This window comes from Sinocyclocheilus grahami, unplaced genomic scaffold (genome assembly GCF_001515645.1).
Source record: "Sinocyclocheilus grahami isolate Dianchi unplaced genomic scaffold, SAMN03320097.WGS_v1.1 scaffold796.1, whole genome shotgun sequence".
In the NCBI taxonomy this organism is placed as follows: domain Eukaryota; kingdom Metazoa; phylum Chordata; class Actinopteri; order Cypriniformes; family Cyprinidae; genus Sinocyclocheilus; species Sinocyclocheilus grahami.
This window is the reverse complement of record NW_015505975.1, coordinates 269,925-288,671: the sequence shown is the minus strand read 5'-3', so window position 1 is coordinate 288,671 and position 18,747 is coordinate 269,925. Positions and strand designations below refer to the sequence as shown.

The 18,747-nt window shown below is 40.9% G+C and overlaps 1 protein-coding gene across 4 annotated transcripts in view; it reads left to right on the top strand.

Moving 5' to 3' along the window:
* Positions 1–3,027: 3,027 nt before the first annotated feature.
* Positions 3,028–18,747, top strand: part of limch1b (LIM and calponin homology domains 1b) — a 282,167-nt gene continuing 266,447 nt past the window's right edge. For 3 of the 4 annotated variants that reach the window (XM_016246396.1, XM_016246398.1, XM_016246395.1), the window contains exon 1: positions 3,028–3,283. In XM_016246396.1, coding sequence (XP_016101882.1) covers positions 3,167–3,283 — 117 coding nt within the window. In that variant the 5' untranslated portion in view covers positions 3,028–3,166. Of the gene's footprint in view, positions 3,284–3,394; positions 3,421–18,747 lie in introns of those variants that run through there. The other variant, XM_016246399.1, reaches the window with a different exon arrangement.

The following is an 18,747-nucleotide window of genomic DNA, read 5'->3' as shown; positions in this document are numbered from 1 at the left end:
CGCAAAAAGAATGATTAATTATCAATTGAGAATTTGTTATTGATATGGTCTAGTGAAAATAGTAATACGGGCTGCGAGAAAAGAATAAATAAAAAGAGTGGTGCTGCTGTGAGTTGCAGGCAGTCTAGGGACAGCATCCATATTTCAACCCAGTGGAATGACAACACCGGCCCTCGCGGCCAAAAAAGCAGACCGGCCCACCGGGAATCCTCCCGGTGCTCCCGATTAGCCAATCCGGGCCTGTCCTTACCTTTTTGACTGATGTCTGCTCTAAAAAAAAGTCACAGTCATTTGGGTTTTTCCTCATAATTCCTTGCAACAAACAGTGCTTGGCTCTCCAGTGTTTGTACTGTTTTTGTTCGTTTTTCCTGTTTTTTGTTTCTTAAACACGATCAGTTTTACCAGGGATGAACTGCTGAACATTCGGCAGAACACCCCACAAAATCTTCTACCAGATTTAAATTATTCTGACGTTTTGCTGAACGTTGTAGTTGGCGGAGAAGCGGCGCTGATCAAGCGCTTCAGGACGCGCAGATGGGGGATAAGAGCCGGCGCACTCGTGAAGCTCAGGCAGCGCGGATTTCGAACGCCGTTGCCTAGCATCCATCTGGCGAATATCTGCTCTCTACCCAACAAAACTGACTGATTTTTCAAACTCTGCTTCTCTGTGTTTCACGGAAACCTGACTGAATGACGCCATTCCGGATAGCGCGCTACATCTGCCCGGCGGATCGTACGGCGGCAGGACATGTTTTTACATCAACGAAAGGTGGTGTACAGATGTTACAGCTGTAAAGAAGATGTGTTGTAGAAGCGCTCTTCGTTAACTGCAAGCCGTTCTATTCGGGTTAGACCCTGCTCCGGAGTAGGAGCTAATTTGGTTCTCGAAAAAGGCAGTCCGGTACTAAAATCGCTCCCAGTTCCGGCGGTGCGAAAACGCCAAAAAGTGGGTAGTTCCACAATTATTTCTGGTACTATGAAAAGGTTCCTGCGGTGCGAAAGGCCCTATAGAGTGTAGGCTGCTTTTGGTGCTTGAATTTGTTTTCCAATAATGAGGTCCAAGTTTAATAATACGCTAGAAGTCAAAATTTAAAAAATGTATAATTTTGTTTCTCTATTTAACAACATTAACTTACAGCAATGAAATACGTCTTCCCTCAGGTAGATTGAATGTTTTCCTGCCTTGCTGGATGTTGGGCTCATGATCAATAAGGTGTTTGCATTCACCAAACTGATCAAAAATCAAAAAGCAGACGGTGAAGGGAATTGCTCGCTGTGAAGCGGGAGCAGCAGAGGACTCCGCTTGGTCTTAAAGGCTATCTTAAACGGCTACTTCACTAATAAAACAATGATTTGCGCAAAAAGAATGATTAATTATCAATTGAGAATTTGTTATTGATATGGTCTAGTGAAAATAGTAATACGGGCTGCGAGAAAAGAATAAATAAAAAGAGTGGTGCTGCTGTGAGTTGCAGGCAGTCTAGGGACAGCATCCATATTTCAACCCAGTGGAATGACAACACCGGCCCTCGCGGCCAAAAAAGCAGACCGGCCCACCGGGAATCCTCCCGGTGCTCCCGATTAGCCAATCCGGGCCTGTCACGGACAGTCGGATTTCTATTACTTGGAGAACAAATTAAAATGTTACATATTTTATTTGTGAAGTGAATGCCCCCCGCAACGCGCCAGTGGTAACGGACAACATTTAAATAAATATATTCCAGGTTCAATTTAAAAGTCCAGTCGGCAACACTTGTGACATGTTAATAAAAAATAAAAATGAAAAATTGCACCGTTTCAAAGGTATCGCCACGAGACGTAATGATTTTAGTATTACGACTTGTTCGCTAGTAATCGATTTATAGGCTAGGCCTAACGTTTCCTGAATAAGTGATATACAATTTTACAACTTCATAATATAAAAAGCTGCAGAACTCACCACTGATATGAACATGCCTTGTCAGACTGTTTATTGGGCAGAAAATAAAGCAAGTCTGTTCCTGAAGTTTTGCACTGAAATCTCTGAACTCGTTTTATATTAAACATTTTTACACTAAAGCATATAATCTTTTAAATGTATCACTTAGCAATGACACTTAGCATACGAAAAGAAAGTCGCCTCTGTAAACTCTATGAAATAGATTTTTTAAATAATCCTTATTCAGTAACCACAAACGACTATTGCTCAGTACTTTAAGCGCTTTGAAAAGTAACACGCGATAAATAGGCTTGACAACGCAGTCGGTGCTAGGACGGTGACAATAATTTAGTCTCTAATAACGGCAAGAAGTGGCAAAATACATTTAATTATTATGCAAATTAATCGTATCTGTTTTACTAATCAGAGACAACGTCCAGACAAAGCTGTGCTAATTTTTAGACGCGTTAGTAGCCCGTAATATCCCCTAGAATGGTGTATCTGGTTCAAGATCTAATGAGAAGTTATTAAATGGCAACAGTAGTCCCTGGTATAGAATCACTAGTAAACTATTTTATTTCGTAACATATTTTCAAACACAACTAATATTTATTGGGCCATTTTATGACAGTGCCACAAAGTTATCTTTATTGTATCCGAGTATCCATGAGCATCTGATTTTATGATATTGTTTACAAAGGACAACCAGCAATCACCAGAACAAAATAAACATTAATTGGTTGGTTTACTGTTTGTAATGTTAAGTTTATGACGTAAAATTTAATAAAATAATGTTTGTAAAGCTGTAATTTAAAGCATGTTCATAATCTAATGCAATGATATTTACAGTTACTTAAGTGTCCACATATTTTTTGATATGGTCTTAAAATGTGTTTATTTATTAATAAGAAAGTTCTTATGACATTAGGCCTTTGGAGCAGGGTGTGTAAAGTAGGCGTGTGAGTTGTGCGGTGCTGGGGAAGTGAAGTTCAACTCACAAGATTATTGGCTGTCTGGGCTGGTGGGCCGAGCTTGGATGCGATGGTACGTTGTGATTGGTTATTTCAGCCGCACCGCGTGTTGGCTGCGCTCTGACGTCTCTCATCTTATCCACGAGTGCAGCAGCAGCGGAGCTCTGTCTGAGTCACGACACAAACAGAGACCTGAAATAACTTCACCTGGCGAGTTGCGTGACTTTCTGTCACTCATCGGGCGTGAGGTGGGTTTTTATTAGGCAACCACTTCTAAATGGCAAGTTCAGGTTCGGATGCAGGACGGCATCTTCTTCAGCAGGCTTATCATCATCATCATCATCCCGAACCGGCGCCCGAACCTGCTGTTCGCGAGGCGCAGAGATGGATAGAGGTGCGTGACGTCATAGCACTGCGTTATTTGGAAATACAGTGTATCTGTATAATGCGTACTCATGCTGAAGCTTTGCAACATTTGTGTCAGGTTTAACTGGACACGCGCATCTCCAATGTCCGCTGTGTGGTTTGATGGTGGGTTATGTGTATGTAGAATGTACTTGGAGCTTAGTGTGGCTACTTGTGTTCACCTGTTGACATAACAGATTATTCATCTGACATGAAGAAAGCCTGAAGGAATGTCAATGCAATTGTTACCCAGTGCGAAGCAGTCCTAATGGGATCAAACCAGCTAACACAATGTAGATTGTAAGGTTACAATTGCATTGAAATGATGTTCACTTTTGTGTTGGCTTTACTTCTTCTTTTAAGTTTTGTCTAAAAATGTTGAAGGAGTACCAGTGGGATTTCTTTCATAATTCAGAATTGTTGCATATTCCCAGAGGAATAGATTACTATTGACCTAATATCTTATTCCCTCCTCTCAGGAAACCAGAGATTTAACTCGCACTGAAATGTCAAATTTATTATATGCCCATGAGAAGGATGCAATACAAATTGCAAAATTGAGGTGTGAATATCGGACAATCAATGCTCATTGGGGCAGCAGGGACGCAAAACCGATGAAAAGATATTTAGTGCAACAAGATATTGCAGAATGAAACTAATTAAGAATGAAACCATCAGGAACCTTTTCCACAACTGCAAACAACCTGGAATCTCCAGAAGTCCAAGGTGTCAGGTTCTTAGAGACTTTGCTGAGGTAAAAAAAATCCTGATCCCACTTAATACGAATCACAAGTAAAAGTGTTGTGAAATGCATTAAGGCATATTTTTTAAAGGCTTTATAGACAAATTAGTTTGAATGGATGTCAATGGAAGAGAGGCTTCACTAGCAAATGACAAAATTTGACAGCCTCTCGACTGAATGTCAACTTGTTGCCATTAAACATTAATTTTGGTTTGATTTACACCAAAAAAAAGAAAGAAAAAAAGAAAAGAATAATCTGTTTTTATAAGAGAATTCATGCCTTTAACTTTGCACTAATTGCATGGTTCACAACGACTTCCATAACTCATGGATATGAGATGACAGTTTATGCAGACAACTTTTAATGCGATTATTATTATTATTATATTATATACATTTTATATACAGTGGGTAAAATAAGTATTGAACACATCACCATTTTTTTCAGTAAATATATCTCTAAAGGTGCTGTTGACATTTTAACCAGATGTCGGTAACAACCCAAGTAATCCATACATACAAAGAAAACAAAACAAATAAGTTTAGAAATTAAGTCATGTGTAATAAAATGGAATGACACCGGGAAAAACTATTGAGCACATGAAGAAAGGGAGGTGCAAAAAGGCATGGAAAGCCTAGACACCAGCTGAAATCTATCAGTAATTAGAAAGCAATCCTGCCACTTGTCAGTAGAAATTAATATGAGCTGGTTCAGTCCCAACACCTACAGTACCAGGATGATGAAGATGAAACAAAGGTGGACATTTCAGCAAGACAATGATCCCAAACACAGCCAAGGAAACTCTCAGTTGGTTTCACAAAAAGAATAAAGCTGCCAGAATGGCCCAGCCAATCACCTGACTTGAATCCAATAGAAAATAAGAACTAAAGATCAGAGTTCATAGAAGAGGCCCACAGAACCTTCAAGATTTGAAGACTCTGTGGAAGAATGGGCCAAAATCACACCTGAGCAATGCATGCGACTAGTTTCTCCATACAAGACGAGTCTTGAAGCTGTCATTACCAACAAAGGTTTTTGTACAAAGTATTAAATAAAGTTCAGTAGTTCAATACTTTTTCCCTGTGTCATTCCATTTTATTACACATAACTTAATTTCTGAACTTATTTGTTTTGTTTTCTTTGTATGTATGGATTACTTGGGTTGTTACCAATATCTGGTGAAAATTTCATGTCAAGAGCACCTTTAGAAATATATTTACTGGGAAAAATGGTGACGTGTTCAATTATTTTACCCGCTGTAATATATATATATATATATATATATATATATTTGTATTGGTTGGATTTCATTAGTGAGAAGAATAGCATTTGCCATATCATGACCCAACTGAAGCAGGTCATTTGAGATCAGTAGCAGGATAGACGTGTACATAAAAATGTCATGGTACTTCTTACTTGCTTGGAGCTGAGAGATATACACAACATTAATCCATTTAAGAAATTTACTCTAAACCCAAATGTTCAGAATTCATCATTAGCAATGTCAAATGTATTCAAGTTGACTTACTGCAGTCATACCCAAGTGCCAGATGCCCCAAATAACTGTTTATTGAAAAGCACACACCTCAGCTAGAGGCTTTTGTAAGTGGAGCTCAGTGTAACAAAGCTTTTGTGTCCATTGTGTGTGGTTACTGGGATTTTTTTGTACAAGTTTTCACAAAACAGGGAGAAGATGGGTCTCATTTTATTTTTCATGTCAACCTATGTCGCCCATGTCAGCCTACACAAACAAATGTAAACAGATGATCCACAAGTTGTTACATGTGTGTAAGTTGTGTTATAATGGATCTGACTGACACCGTTTTTACCCAGATAGCAAAATTCCTGAGGCCCAGATCAGGCCCACACCTGAGACTTTCATCTGGCCCACATACTGCGTGTAATGATGGCAATTGGGTGGTCCGCTCCTGTTTGCCATATTTGGGCCACAAGCAAGCCAAAAGAAGGCCCAATGTCAGCCATGAATAAACCAAATAAAGCAGAACTGGCCCAAATCTGGGTCACATTGATTTGAAATCTGGCCCAGATTCGGCCCAGATCCAACACCTTGCTCCGGCCCACATACTGTGAAGAATGATGGCACTTGGGCAGTCCGCTCCCGTTTGCCAGATTTGGGCCACAAGCAATCCAAAGGAAGGCCCAGTGTCAGCCATGAATAAACCAAATAAAGCAGAACTGGCCCAAATCTGGGTCACATTGATTTGAAATCTGGCCCAGATTCGGCCCAGATCCAACACCTTGCTCCGGCCCACATACTGTGAAGAATGATGGCACTTGGGCAGTCCGCTCCCGTTTGCCAGATTTGGGCCACAAGCAATCCAAAGGAAGGCCCAGTGTCAGCCATGAATAAACCAAATAAAGCAAAACTTGCCCAAATCTGGGCCACATTGATTTTAATTCTGGCCCAGATCCAACACCGTGCTCCGGCCCACATACGGTTTAGAATGATGGTATTTGGGCGGTCCACTCCTGTTTGCCAGATTTGGGCCACAAGCAAGCCAAAGGAAGGCCCAAAGTCAGCCATGACAATAACTAAAAGTAGAACTGGCCCAAATCTGGGCCACATTTATTTTAATTCTGGCCCAGATATGGCCCAGATCTAACACATTGTTCTGGCCCACATACTATGTAGAATGATGGCATTTGTGTGGTCCACTCCTGTTTGCCAAATTTGGGCCACAAGCAAGCCATAGGAAGGCCGCATGTCAGCCATGACAATAACTAAAAGTAGAACTGGCCCAAATCTGGGCCACATTTATTTTAATTCTGGCCCAGATATGGCCCAGATCTAACACATTGTTCTGGCCCACATACTATGTAGAATGATGGCATTTGTGTGGTCCACTCCTGTTTGCCAAATTTGGGCCACAAGCAAGCCATAGGAAGGCCGCATGTCAGCCATGACAATAACTAAAAGTAGAACTGGCCCAAATCTGGGCCACATTTATTTTAATTCTGGCCCAGATCCGGCTCCGATCCAACACCTTGCTCTGGCCCACATAATGCGTGGAATAATGGCATTTGGGCAGTCCAGTTCTGTTTGCCAGATTTGGGCCTCAAGTAAGACTTAGCATTGCTGCATGTAAGCCAATCAAATAAACGAAAACTGGCCCTAATGTGGGCCACAGTTGATTTTTATTCTAACCCTGGTCTCCTGTTTGCCAGATTTGGGCCACAAGCAAGCCAAAGGAAGGCCCAAAGTCAGCCATGACAATAACTAAAAGTAGAACTGGCCCAAATCTGGGCCACATTTATTTTAATTCTGGCCCAGATATGGCCCAGATCTAACACATTGTTCTGGCCCACATACTATGTAGAATGATGGCATTTGTGTGGTCCACTCCTGTTTGCCAAATTTGGGCCACAAGCAAGCCATAGGAAGGCCGCATGTCAGCCATGACAATAACTAAAAGTAGAACTGGCCCAAATCTGGGCCACATTTATTTTAATTCTGGCCCAGATCCGGCTCCGATCCAACACCTTGCTCTGGCCCACATAATGCGTGGAATAATGGCATTTGGGCAGTCCAGTTCTGTTTGCCAGATTTGGGCCTCAAGTAAGACTTAGCATTGCTGCATGTAAGCCAATCAAATAAACGAAAACTGGCCCTAATGTGGGCCACAGTTGATTTTTATTCTAACCCTGGTCTTCCCCACATTCCTCATGTGGCCCACATGCTGCATGGAATGGTGACATTTTGGCATTTATGAAGGACATTTTTAAATGTCCTCCATAAATGTTCAAATAAGTTCCATAAATGTGTCCTACTTGATGATAAAATCATCCCAACCCAAGTTTTGCACAAGCAGCAATTAAAATGCCAGATAAATATTCAAAGACACATTCCAATACTTTAAAAACTGTTCTTCACAAGGTTGAACTTAAATACTTCTCACTCAGACTCTACCTACACAGTAAGTTTGTGAGTGTCATAGCTACACTGTGTTAAAGAGCACATGACAAAGATTAAAGTTTATATATCATAAGTCTTAAATCCAAACACAATGTGGCACAGCAACATTTAAGACATAAGACCAGACAAACTCGAAGTGAACATACAGGAACTTAAGTACTCAGACCAAACAAGGATAATTAACTAGGCACACCTGAACAGAATAATATAATCAACACAACAAGGGAAACGGTGCAAAAGGAAAACAAAGTCCAAATTAACAAACCGTGATAATAAGTACAATCATTATAGTGCACTTCTGTTTCTATGCTGCACAGTACACATATAAAAAAAAAAAACTGCCACTAAAAGCATGTTTCAAAAAATAAATTGCTGCGTATGTAGCCTTATTAAGACTCACATCCAGATCACCCTGCAGTTAACTGTGTTGCATCCTACTAAAAGTAGCCAAATTCTATTAGGCCATATTTACAATTTCAAACTTACATTTCAATTAGCCAATGTCAAGTGCTACATCAAAAGCAGGAAGTTATTAATTATTTGGGCAATATTTGTCATTTTACATGCGGGCCATTTTAGGCTCACAGCCACATTAGCCACTGCTCACAGTTCCATATCTTTGCCAAAACTGGCCCAGATATGTTTTAGGATAACTGGGACACATTGGTATCATTATATGCGGGCCACATTAGGCTCACGGCCACATTAGCTAGTGCTTACTGTGCCATGTCTATGCCAAAACTGGCCCAGATACGCTTTAGGATAACTGGGCCACATTTGTGACATCTTATGCGGGCAACTTTAGGCTCACAGCTACATTAGCCAGTGCTCACTGTGCCATATCTTTGCCAAAACTGACCCAGATACAGTTTAGGATAACTGGGCCATAGTTGTGGCATCATATGCGGGCCACTTGCTCACAGCCACATTAGCCAGTGCTTACTGTGCCATATCTTTGCCAAAACTGGCCCAGATACAGTTTAGGATAACTGGGCCACAGTTGTGGCATCATGTGCGGGCCACTTTAAACTCACAGCTACATTAGCCAGTGCTTACTGTGCCATATCTTTGCCAAAACTGGCCCAGATACACTTGAGGATAACTGGGCCACAGTTGTGGCATCATATGCAGGCCACTTTAGACTCACAGCCACATTAGCCAGTGCTTACCATGCCATATCTTGGCCAAAACTGGCCCAGATACGTTTGTGCGGACGGACGAGCCCGACATATGTGCAGTACCACCTACTTGACCTGCGCTCTGTCCCCTTGTCCAAATACCCACACTTGCGGTCTTGGCCACTTGAGAGCGCGTGCGCGTGACAGGAAGTAAGTGCACAAGAATGTCCCAGGTCTTAAAAATACCAAAGCGCAGTGCGCTCGACTTGAAGCAGCGCTGCTTAGACCAATGGGTGTGCCATCAAAGTACTGCGAGAGCTATAAGAGAGTACGGACGTCTCAATGCTTTCTCTCGCCGTACTTTGATGTCATACACCGATCGGATCTTCAAGTCGAACACACCTCTTTACTCTCGCATGTCACGTGACCGTGTAATCCCAGCCTCTGTGGTTGAAAAATCGCATTATTTCATATCGTGATATTATCGCAAATGCAATTAATCGTTCAGCCCTAATATTTAACTTGCATTGGAAAGGTTTCCCTGACCTCTCGCGAGATCTCGGCAAAAAGTCTCACGATTTATTTCCATAACATGATGCATGATGGGATGCACTAAACCTCGAATAACGCTCCGGAGCAATTTAGTGTGCTTTAAGAGCACTGCACTTTGGCGTTTTTAAGATCTGGGACAGTCTTGCGCACTTACTTCTTGTCGCGCGCACTCGCTCTCAAGTGGCCAAGACCGCAAGTGTGGGTATTTGGACAAGGGGAAAGTATACTCAACAGCGGATGAGTGCGGACAGACGAGCCCAACACATGCGCAGTACCACCTACTTGACCTGCGCTCTGTCCCCTTGTCAAAATACCCACACTTATTTTAAAATACATATAAATTACATAAATTAATGTAGCCTAATTGTTTGCAGTTACAAGGTTAACGGTTGTTTTTGGAGTAAAATCATCAATTTCATCAATTTCTTTTTCATGAGATTACTTCCTCTTTTTGGCCGGGTTTAATTCCTCCTTGTCGTAAACTCGGGGGCGAGGCTTCTAAACCGGGGTGTTTTTAGGGGTGTTATATTCAAATGACGATTGTTTTCTGCCACCACATTTATCAACATACGATCATTCGCACTATGAGATTTGCGGCATACGAATGTTTCATGAATCACACGTGAACTCTGTTGTAAGTTGATTTGTGTGCACGGATCTGCGCTCGTTTCTACGTTAGATTGATAAATGAGACCCATTATTTTCCACATAATGTACATTATTGTTGCTCCTCTATGCCCCGCCTTTCTGAAATGCGTCGATTTTAACAAAGCTCATCGTTCTGAAAAGTGAGGTGTGCTCTGATTGGCCAGCTATCCAGTGCATTGTGATTGGCCGAATACCTCAAGCGTGTGACGGAAATGTTACACCCCTTACCATACTGTGATGCTGTGTCCAGGCACGACGAGACAAAACCAATAAAACCCTTTATTAACGAGGCATTTGTTGCATCCAGTGGGGACATAATTACTGATTATAATGACTTATACTGTCTTTTTACACGTTGCATCACGCCGCGTAAACATAAAACCATTTCTGCATTTGTGATCGGAGAAACGACAAACAACAAGCGCTAAGGATAACTGGGCCACAGTTGTGGCATCATGTGCGGGCCACTTTAAACTCACAGCTACATTAGCCAGTGCTTACATCTTTGCCTCTTTGCCAAAACTGGCCCAGATACACTTGAGGATAACTGGGCCACAGTTGTGGCATCATATGCAGGCCATCACAGCCACGTGCAGTACCACCTACTTGACCTGCGCTCTGTCCCCTTGTCCAAATACCCACACTTGCGGTCTTGGCCACTTGAGAGCGCGTGCGCGTGACAGGAAGTAAGTGCACAAGAATGTCCCAGGTCTTAAAAATACCAAAGCGCAGTGCGCTCGACTTGAAGCAGCGCTGCTTAGACCAATGGGTGTGCCATCAAAGTACTGCGAGAGCTATAAGAGAGTACGGACGTCTCAATGCTTTCTCTCGCCGTACTTTGATGTCATACACCGATCGGATCTTCAAGTCGAACACACCTCTTTACTCTCGCATGTCACGTGACCGTGTAATCCCAGCCTCTGTGGTTGAAAAATCGCATTATTTCATATCGTGATATTATCGCAAATGCAATTAATCGTTCAGCCCTAATATTTAACTTGCATTGGAAAGGTTTCCCTGACCTCTCGCGAGATCTCGGCAAAAAGTCTCACGATTTATTTCCATAACATGATGCATGATGGGATGCACTAAACCTCGAATAACGCTCCGGAGCAATTTAGTGTGCTTTAAGAGCACTGCACTTTGGCGTTTTTAAGATCTGGGACAGTCTTGCGCACTTACTTCTTGTCGCGCGCACTCGCTCTCAAGTGGCCAAGACCGCAAGTGTGGGTATTTGGACAAGGGGAAAGTATACTCAACAGCGGATGAGTGCGGACAGACGAGCCCAACACATGCGCAGTACCACCTACTTGACCTGCGCTCTGTCCCCTTGTCAAAATACCCACACTTATTTTAAAATACATATAAATTACATAAATTAATGTAGCCTAATTGTTTGCAGTTACAAGGTTAACGGTTGTTTTTGGAGTAAAATCATCAATTTCATCAATTTCTTTTTCATGAGATTACTTCCTCTTTTTGGCCGGGTTTAATTCCTCCTTGTCGTAAACTCGGGGGCGAGGCTTCTAAACCGGGGTGTTTTTAGGGGTGTTATATTCAAATGACGATTGTTTTCTGCCACCACATTTATCAACATACGATCATTCGCACTATGAGATTTGCGGCATACGAATGTTTCATGAATCACACGTGAACTCTGTTGTAAGTTGATTTGTGTGCACGGATCTGCGCTCGTTTCTACGTTAGATTGATAAATGAGACCCATTATTTTCCACATAATGTACATTATTGTTGCTCCTCTATGCCCCGCCTTTCTGAAATGCGTCGATTTTAACAAAGCTCATCGTTCTGAAAAGTGAGGTGTGCTCTGATTGGCCAGCTATCCAGTGCATTGTGATTGGCCGAATACCTCAAGCGTGTGACGGAAATGTTACACCCCTTACCATACTGTGATGCTGTGTCCAGGCACGACGAGACAAAACCAATAAAACCCTTTATTAACGAGGCATTTGTTGCATCCAGTGGGGACATAATTACTGATTATAATGACTTATACTGTCTTTTTACACGTTGCATCACGCCGCGTAAACATAAAACCATTTCTGCATTTGTGATCGGAGAAACGACAAACAACAAGCGCTACTCTACACTGCTCAAAACTCGTGTTTGAATCATCAGTGGCAAATTCTTTATATATGAAAACATACTTACAGGATGTGAGTCAGAACAGCTGGCATTGTAGGCTACTCTCACAGGTTTAGGAAACAGTCCTTTGTAAAATGCACTGCACACATCTGAATATTTGGTTTGAACTGTTCTGGAACAGTGTTTTAAATACAACTTAACCACTGAATTCTTGTTGTGTCCTCTTTTGGAAGGCCAAACAAAGTAGTTTCGCTTTCAAAAACGAAACACAGCGTCTCCACGATATGGCGGCGGCGGCAACAATACTACAGCGAGAATAAATTTTTTTCGCCTTCTTTCTTTGCGTAAACATTTGGGCGGTGTTATGCAAATCTTCCCACACAGTGACGTAGACATGTGGGGGACATGTTTAAATGAGGCGTTATAGGAGGGCATGGACGAGTCTTAACTTTTAGAAAGAATATCTCTTTGGGTTTGAGACTTTAGTCTTTGCAACTTTAGGGATATTATCTATACACGAACAGCTTGTAACAGTCCAAAGAGAAAGGAAAACTTGAAATCGCATCATATGACCCCTTTAAAGGGGTGGGTGACTGTGATTACATTTTTTTTACTTTAGTTAGTGTGTAATGTTGCTGTTTGGGTATAAACAATATCTGCAAAGTTACGAAGCTGAAAGTTCAATGTAAACGGAGATATCGTCTTTTAAAATTCTGGCAGTTTAATGCCTACAAAAACGGCTGGTAGGGACTACAACAAGTTACTTCCCGGGTTCGTGACATCACAAACCCAGATAAACCCCGCCCTCGGGAAAAGGCAGCAAAGGGGGCGATGCCATGCTGCGCTGCTTTAGAGAAGAGGAAGAGAAAACTAGAGGTGCACGTAAAAATCTGTGCATATATGAATCCGCGATTCTGTCTTCTAACGATTCTAATGGATTCACAAGTTTCAAAATCAATGTTCTAAAGCAGCGGTTCTCAATACTGTTCCTCGCATTCCCTTGCTCTGCATCTCTCTCTCTCTCCCTCTCTCTCTCTCTAATTCAGCTCAGCTCCGACAATAAACTGTTCCAATTATACACTTATTTTCACATAGCTATGAGAAGCATTAAGTATGCGGTTGCTGTACTTTATTAAAGCTTTAATCAGGATAAAACTGTATATCAAAAGCTAACATTATCAGTAGCATTTACAACAGCTTATCTAAAAGTATGCACCAACAACAAACAAAAAACATAGGCCTACCATTAAAAGCCGTGCTTGCACAGGTTCTGCACGATCCTCTTCAATAATATCCTCTGCTTCTCAATCGGGCTCAAACTGATAAGCGATATTATCAGTTTGTTTACAATACAACCGGAGCACATGCCGCTGAGGTGAGGGGCGGGACGTTTAGATGCACACTAGAGGTGGTTTAGCCAATCCCAACACACTGGGCTAACTAACCAATCAGAACCCATCGCCTATTTCTGAGGGCGAGGCTTCATAAAAACAGGAAAAGATCAGCCCGTTTCTCAGAGAAGGGACAGAGAAGGGACAGAGCTGTGTGGAATAAAGGTAAATTATGCAAAAAATAATGCTTTTTTTTTTTTTAAATGAAGCATTAACACATGTTAGACTGCACCCCATAAACACAATCAAGCCTAGAAAAAACCCAGTGAGCCACCCATTTAAACACAGATAGCAACATGTGGTGTTCAGGTCTCACCTGCGCTATCAACACGTGATGACGGCATAAATGACAGTTATTCCAGCATAAAGCACTCGCATTGATTAAAGAGTGACTGGTTTGTCCACGTATTGTTTTTTTTTCTCTCTCATCGCTCTTGTAATGTATTGGGAAGCCAGAATTTGTATCCATCAACAGAAATATGCATTAGCCGAACTCTAACAAACCATATTACAGATGCATTGTCAGATTTAAGTTGAACCGTGGTCCTAGTGTATGCCAAACCGTGTGTGGAGAACGGTACGGTTCGATTTTTTTACCGAGAACCGTTGCAACCCTAGTTTACACAAAAAAATTGTAAGCAGGTTTAGTGTTTGGGTTATTCTAAAATGCTATAAATAACATATTTCTACCTCAGTATATGACCAAATTCTACATTATATTGCTATCAGAAAGTATTGTGAATACTTGATGGTGGTTTACAATTAGTTTTGAGTAAAAGTGTATTAATCTCTTAAATGGCTTTTTGTAGTTTAATGCTAATTTTAGCTATAATGTACCTGTTAATCTAGTGTAATTATATGATGTCATATTTCATAGTGCTGGGCGAATATACCCGGTCAAATTATAAAATGGTTTGATTCACGCACACAGTATGAATAAAAAAAAAATCGGGATGGAACGATTACCGGTTTGAAGATAAATCATGATAAAATTCCCCACGGTTAGCATTACCGTTTCATATTTGAATTATCATTAAAACCTTATTCGATTACCGTGATTTGAACAACTCAGGATAAATAAAATAGGGGGAAAACGCCCTCCCCTACTGTTTTCCCAAAATAACCACAAGATCAAGTCAAGATAAATTTTTATTGTAACTATGGACTTCGTTGACGTGATGAGTGATGTAGAAGTTTTCACCATGAAGCTTACACTGGTGATGTACTGGAGAGAAAATGGATTTCACAGTAAATTATGTAATTTTCAGCATTAAAAAAAAAAAGTGTTTCAAAGATTGTTGTTTTGTAGAACATCACAGTTATATAGGTGAAGTTCATGTAAGGTTCAGTTATCCTTATCAAATGAAATTCCGGTGAAGTGACACTCAGCAGCTCTGACGGTGAAGTTCATGTGAGGTTCAATTATCCTTATGTAATGAGGTGGCAGACACTACAACATGAGCATTATTATTAGGTTTGACAGTTATTTAAATTATTTTGATTCTTTACAGGTTTTTTTGCGGTGTTTATTAATAATGTAAATGTTTGATGGAGAAGATACTGTAGTCTTACATAGTCAGATCAACTAATCTGCAAACACACACACACACACACACACACACACACACACACACACACACATACTTAAAATACTACACTCTCCTACTTCAGGAGGAAGGGTGGTAAGTGGGACATTGCTTTAGAGACAAAGATATGGATCCAAGAGCTGTGTGTGTGTGTGTGTGTTTTGGGGTGTTTTAAGTGGGACAGAAGTGATGTACTCATGGGAGCTGGGTTCTTTTTTTTTTCATGGGAAACTGCTGTTTCTTTGTACCATAGACACACACACACTTATCCATATACTGACTCGTACTGACAGAGTAAACAGTCAGCTGCCACCAAGTAATCTAGATTTGTAGTGGTGCTTGCTGAGGCAAGCATAACTATTACTATTGGCCATGCTTTGAGATGGGATTTCAGCAAATCCTTAACTAGTCATAAGTATTAAACTTCAGAGAGTAACTTTGTGCTTGTTTGTGCTACAGATATAAGGTGTTCTAAATACTCTGACAAAGACGGTAATACAGCCACTGAAAGAAGATCCCAAGCTAGATACCAGGTGCTGGTTGCATAAACTGCTAATCTTAAAAAGTTAGGCCTAGTCATCTATTTTTTTTTCTTCAAGACCAGTCATAACTTTGTAAATTCAGTTACAAAAAGATAGATTGATCTAATTTGAATATGAAAAGTAAAAAGAGGAAGGGGTGGTTTCTGCTGGTTACTGTATGATGACTGAAATTGCGAAATGGCCTTAAACAATTAGTAAATAACCTGCAGAATGGCATGTCTTCTAATACATGCAAGAATGGCATGTATTCTGATTTCTGACAGCGCTGCGCGAGTTCGCGGCGCTATCTGCTTTTTAGCCAGGGTTCAAAATCTGCACTGAAACAGTGTTACTTGTCAGTTGTTCAGTAACATTTGAATGAATTTTTACAAGCCATGTGACAATGCAATACATGCAACAAACATCTTCCCAAATTCGTAATGAGAATCATTTAGAAATCTGCTGTTGTCAACAAAAAGAAGCACTGAGGTCTTCCTGTAGGTTTCCGTCAAAATAAAAGCTGAGAAAAAGCAACTCCATCAACATTCATAAATGTTAATTTTACTGTTGTTCTGTAAAATAAAATTAAAAACTAAGACAACAATAATGATAATAATAATTACAAAAGCTCTATCAATACATTCATTATAACATTCACACATAGTGTTGGGATCTGTAATATTTTCTAATGTTTTAAAATAATTCTCTCCTGCTCAGCAAGACTGCATTTATTTGTACAGTAAAAAAAGTCATGCCTGATTCAAGAAGGGGGTCTCGAAAGTGGCCAAAAAATATTATTTTACTAACTTATTAATTTTATGTTAAATTGTGCTTTGTTGGTATTGTGTCTGCTAGACTGTTAAAAATGTTCAGTGTTAAGTAAATATCTTGCTTTGTAATAGATTTTTTTCTTTGAAAATCAAGACAAAACAGTAAAAAGCACAGTTTAGCAAATTTATGCAATGGTGAATAAATTTACAAAATACATGGGGAAAAACCCCCCACAAAAAAACGTGTTCAGTATTCGGTATTCGGCCTTCAGCCAAGAATTGTCATTTCGGTGCATCCCTACTTAACATAGTGACTATGTTTATACATGTAACAAGCAGTCCACTGAACAGCAAGTTGTAAGAACCCATGTGCAGTTTATTAACCACTGTGAAATCCAAAATCCAAACAAACGAAGACTTGACTTGACACAAATTTGACTTGAAACAGACTTTCTTGCGATGAGACTCTGGGCTGTCGGCCATCTTTGTGAATAGACTGGGCTGGCAGCCATCTTTGTGAAGAGACTCTGGGCTGGCGGCCATCTTGCGAAGAGGCTCTTGAGTGGCAGCCATCTTGTGACTGTGTTCTTGAGTGACGGCCATGTTGTGAAGAGTCTCTTGAGTGGCCGGCATGACGTGAGCAGTCTCTGGCTTGGCAGATATGATGTGAAGAGGCCTTGGCGTAGCAGACGTGACGTGAGCAGGCTTTGGCTTGGCAGACATGACGTGAAGAGGCTCTGTAGACCTTGACGTGATGTGAGTGGGCTCCGTAGACTCTGACTTGACATGAATAATTCCAGACATGACGTGCAAATATTCTGGTTTGGTGGATACTGGGGAATAGCAGGGTTCCTTATCCGCAATCCCCACAGTAAACGAGGAACCACTCAAACAAATTGCAAAGTCAATATATTGAGCCAGAGTCCAGTGAGGTGTGTGAGCATTAACAAAGAGATTTATTTTGTGAGGCCAAAACGGAAAATGTCCTTGAGGGCCACGTCATTAAAATACACAGAGTGACTGAGTTCACAAAAGTCTGCAACACAGTCCTCTAGGGCCCTGTCGCCTTGACGAAGGCAGAGGAGGCTAACTGCTGGGTTCATGGTATGGTTAAGTATTCTGTAACAAGCAGTCCACTGAACGGCAAGTTGTAAGAACCAGAGCATGTGAGCGGAGTGGAGAGGGAGCGGAGTGGTAATATTTCCTTAAGAGCGCAGAGCACCTTTGTGAAGATTCCGCTCCGCTCGCTCAAAACGCTCAGCGCCGCTCGCTCAAGCCAGAATGCCGTTTGGTGATTTGCTTGTTCGAGATCGAGAATCTGTAGAGATCGAGAATAATAGAGCAGTTATGGAGTTCAGATATTGTTTCAACGAAGTTGCAAGCCTTATACATAAATGTAAAGTAAAAAAATCTAAGTTAAGAATGAGCAGGGAGAAGAAACTGAGAGGGAGTGTGGGGAGAGTTAGTAAAGATTCATATTGGAATCTGAAGTGGCACATTGCCAGAAAGCACGAGGATGTGCTACGCAGACATGGTGCCGCAAAAGGTGAGCTAGTTACATACCATAATAAATGAATAAACAGGTAGGCTAAGTTTATATTCGGTTGTACGGAGCCCCGATCATGACATGCAGACAATCACGGCCAACGAATTTAGAATAGGCTAGTTCTCTTTTATGCTAGGACTACATTATGTCCACGAATTAAGTATTTGTTCTCTTGTTTAGGCTTAGCTGCCACTAATTCATTCGTTCGTTCCCTAGTTTTAGTAGGCCTAAATCGTGGAACGAATTATTATATTTCGTAATTACTTATTAAAATCATTATTACTTAAAATTAATAAATAATAATAAATACATTTAAAAAAGAATAAAACCTGCTGACGTCGTAGAAACGAATTGTTAATTCGAATTATATTCGAAGCTCCGTAGTTATTAAATAATCTCAGTTAAACTGTAGACCTAAGCTAACACGCACCTGTATATAGTATGTATATAGGCCTAAATACAGAACTACAGAGTACAGAAGATATTAGCCTATGCCACTTAGATTTTGGAAAACCAGTGCTGGATCCCTCCCACAAAA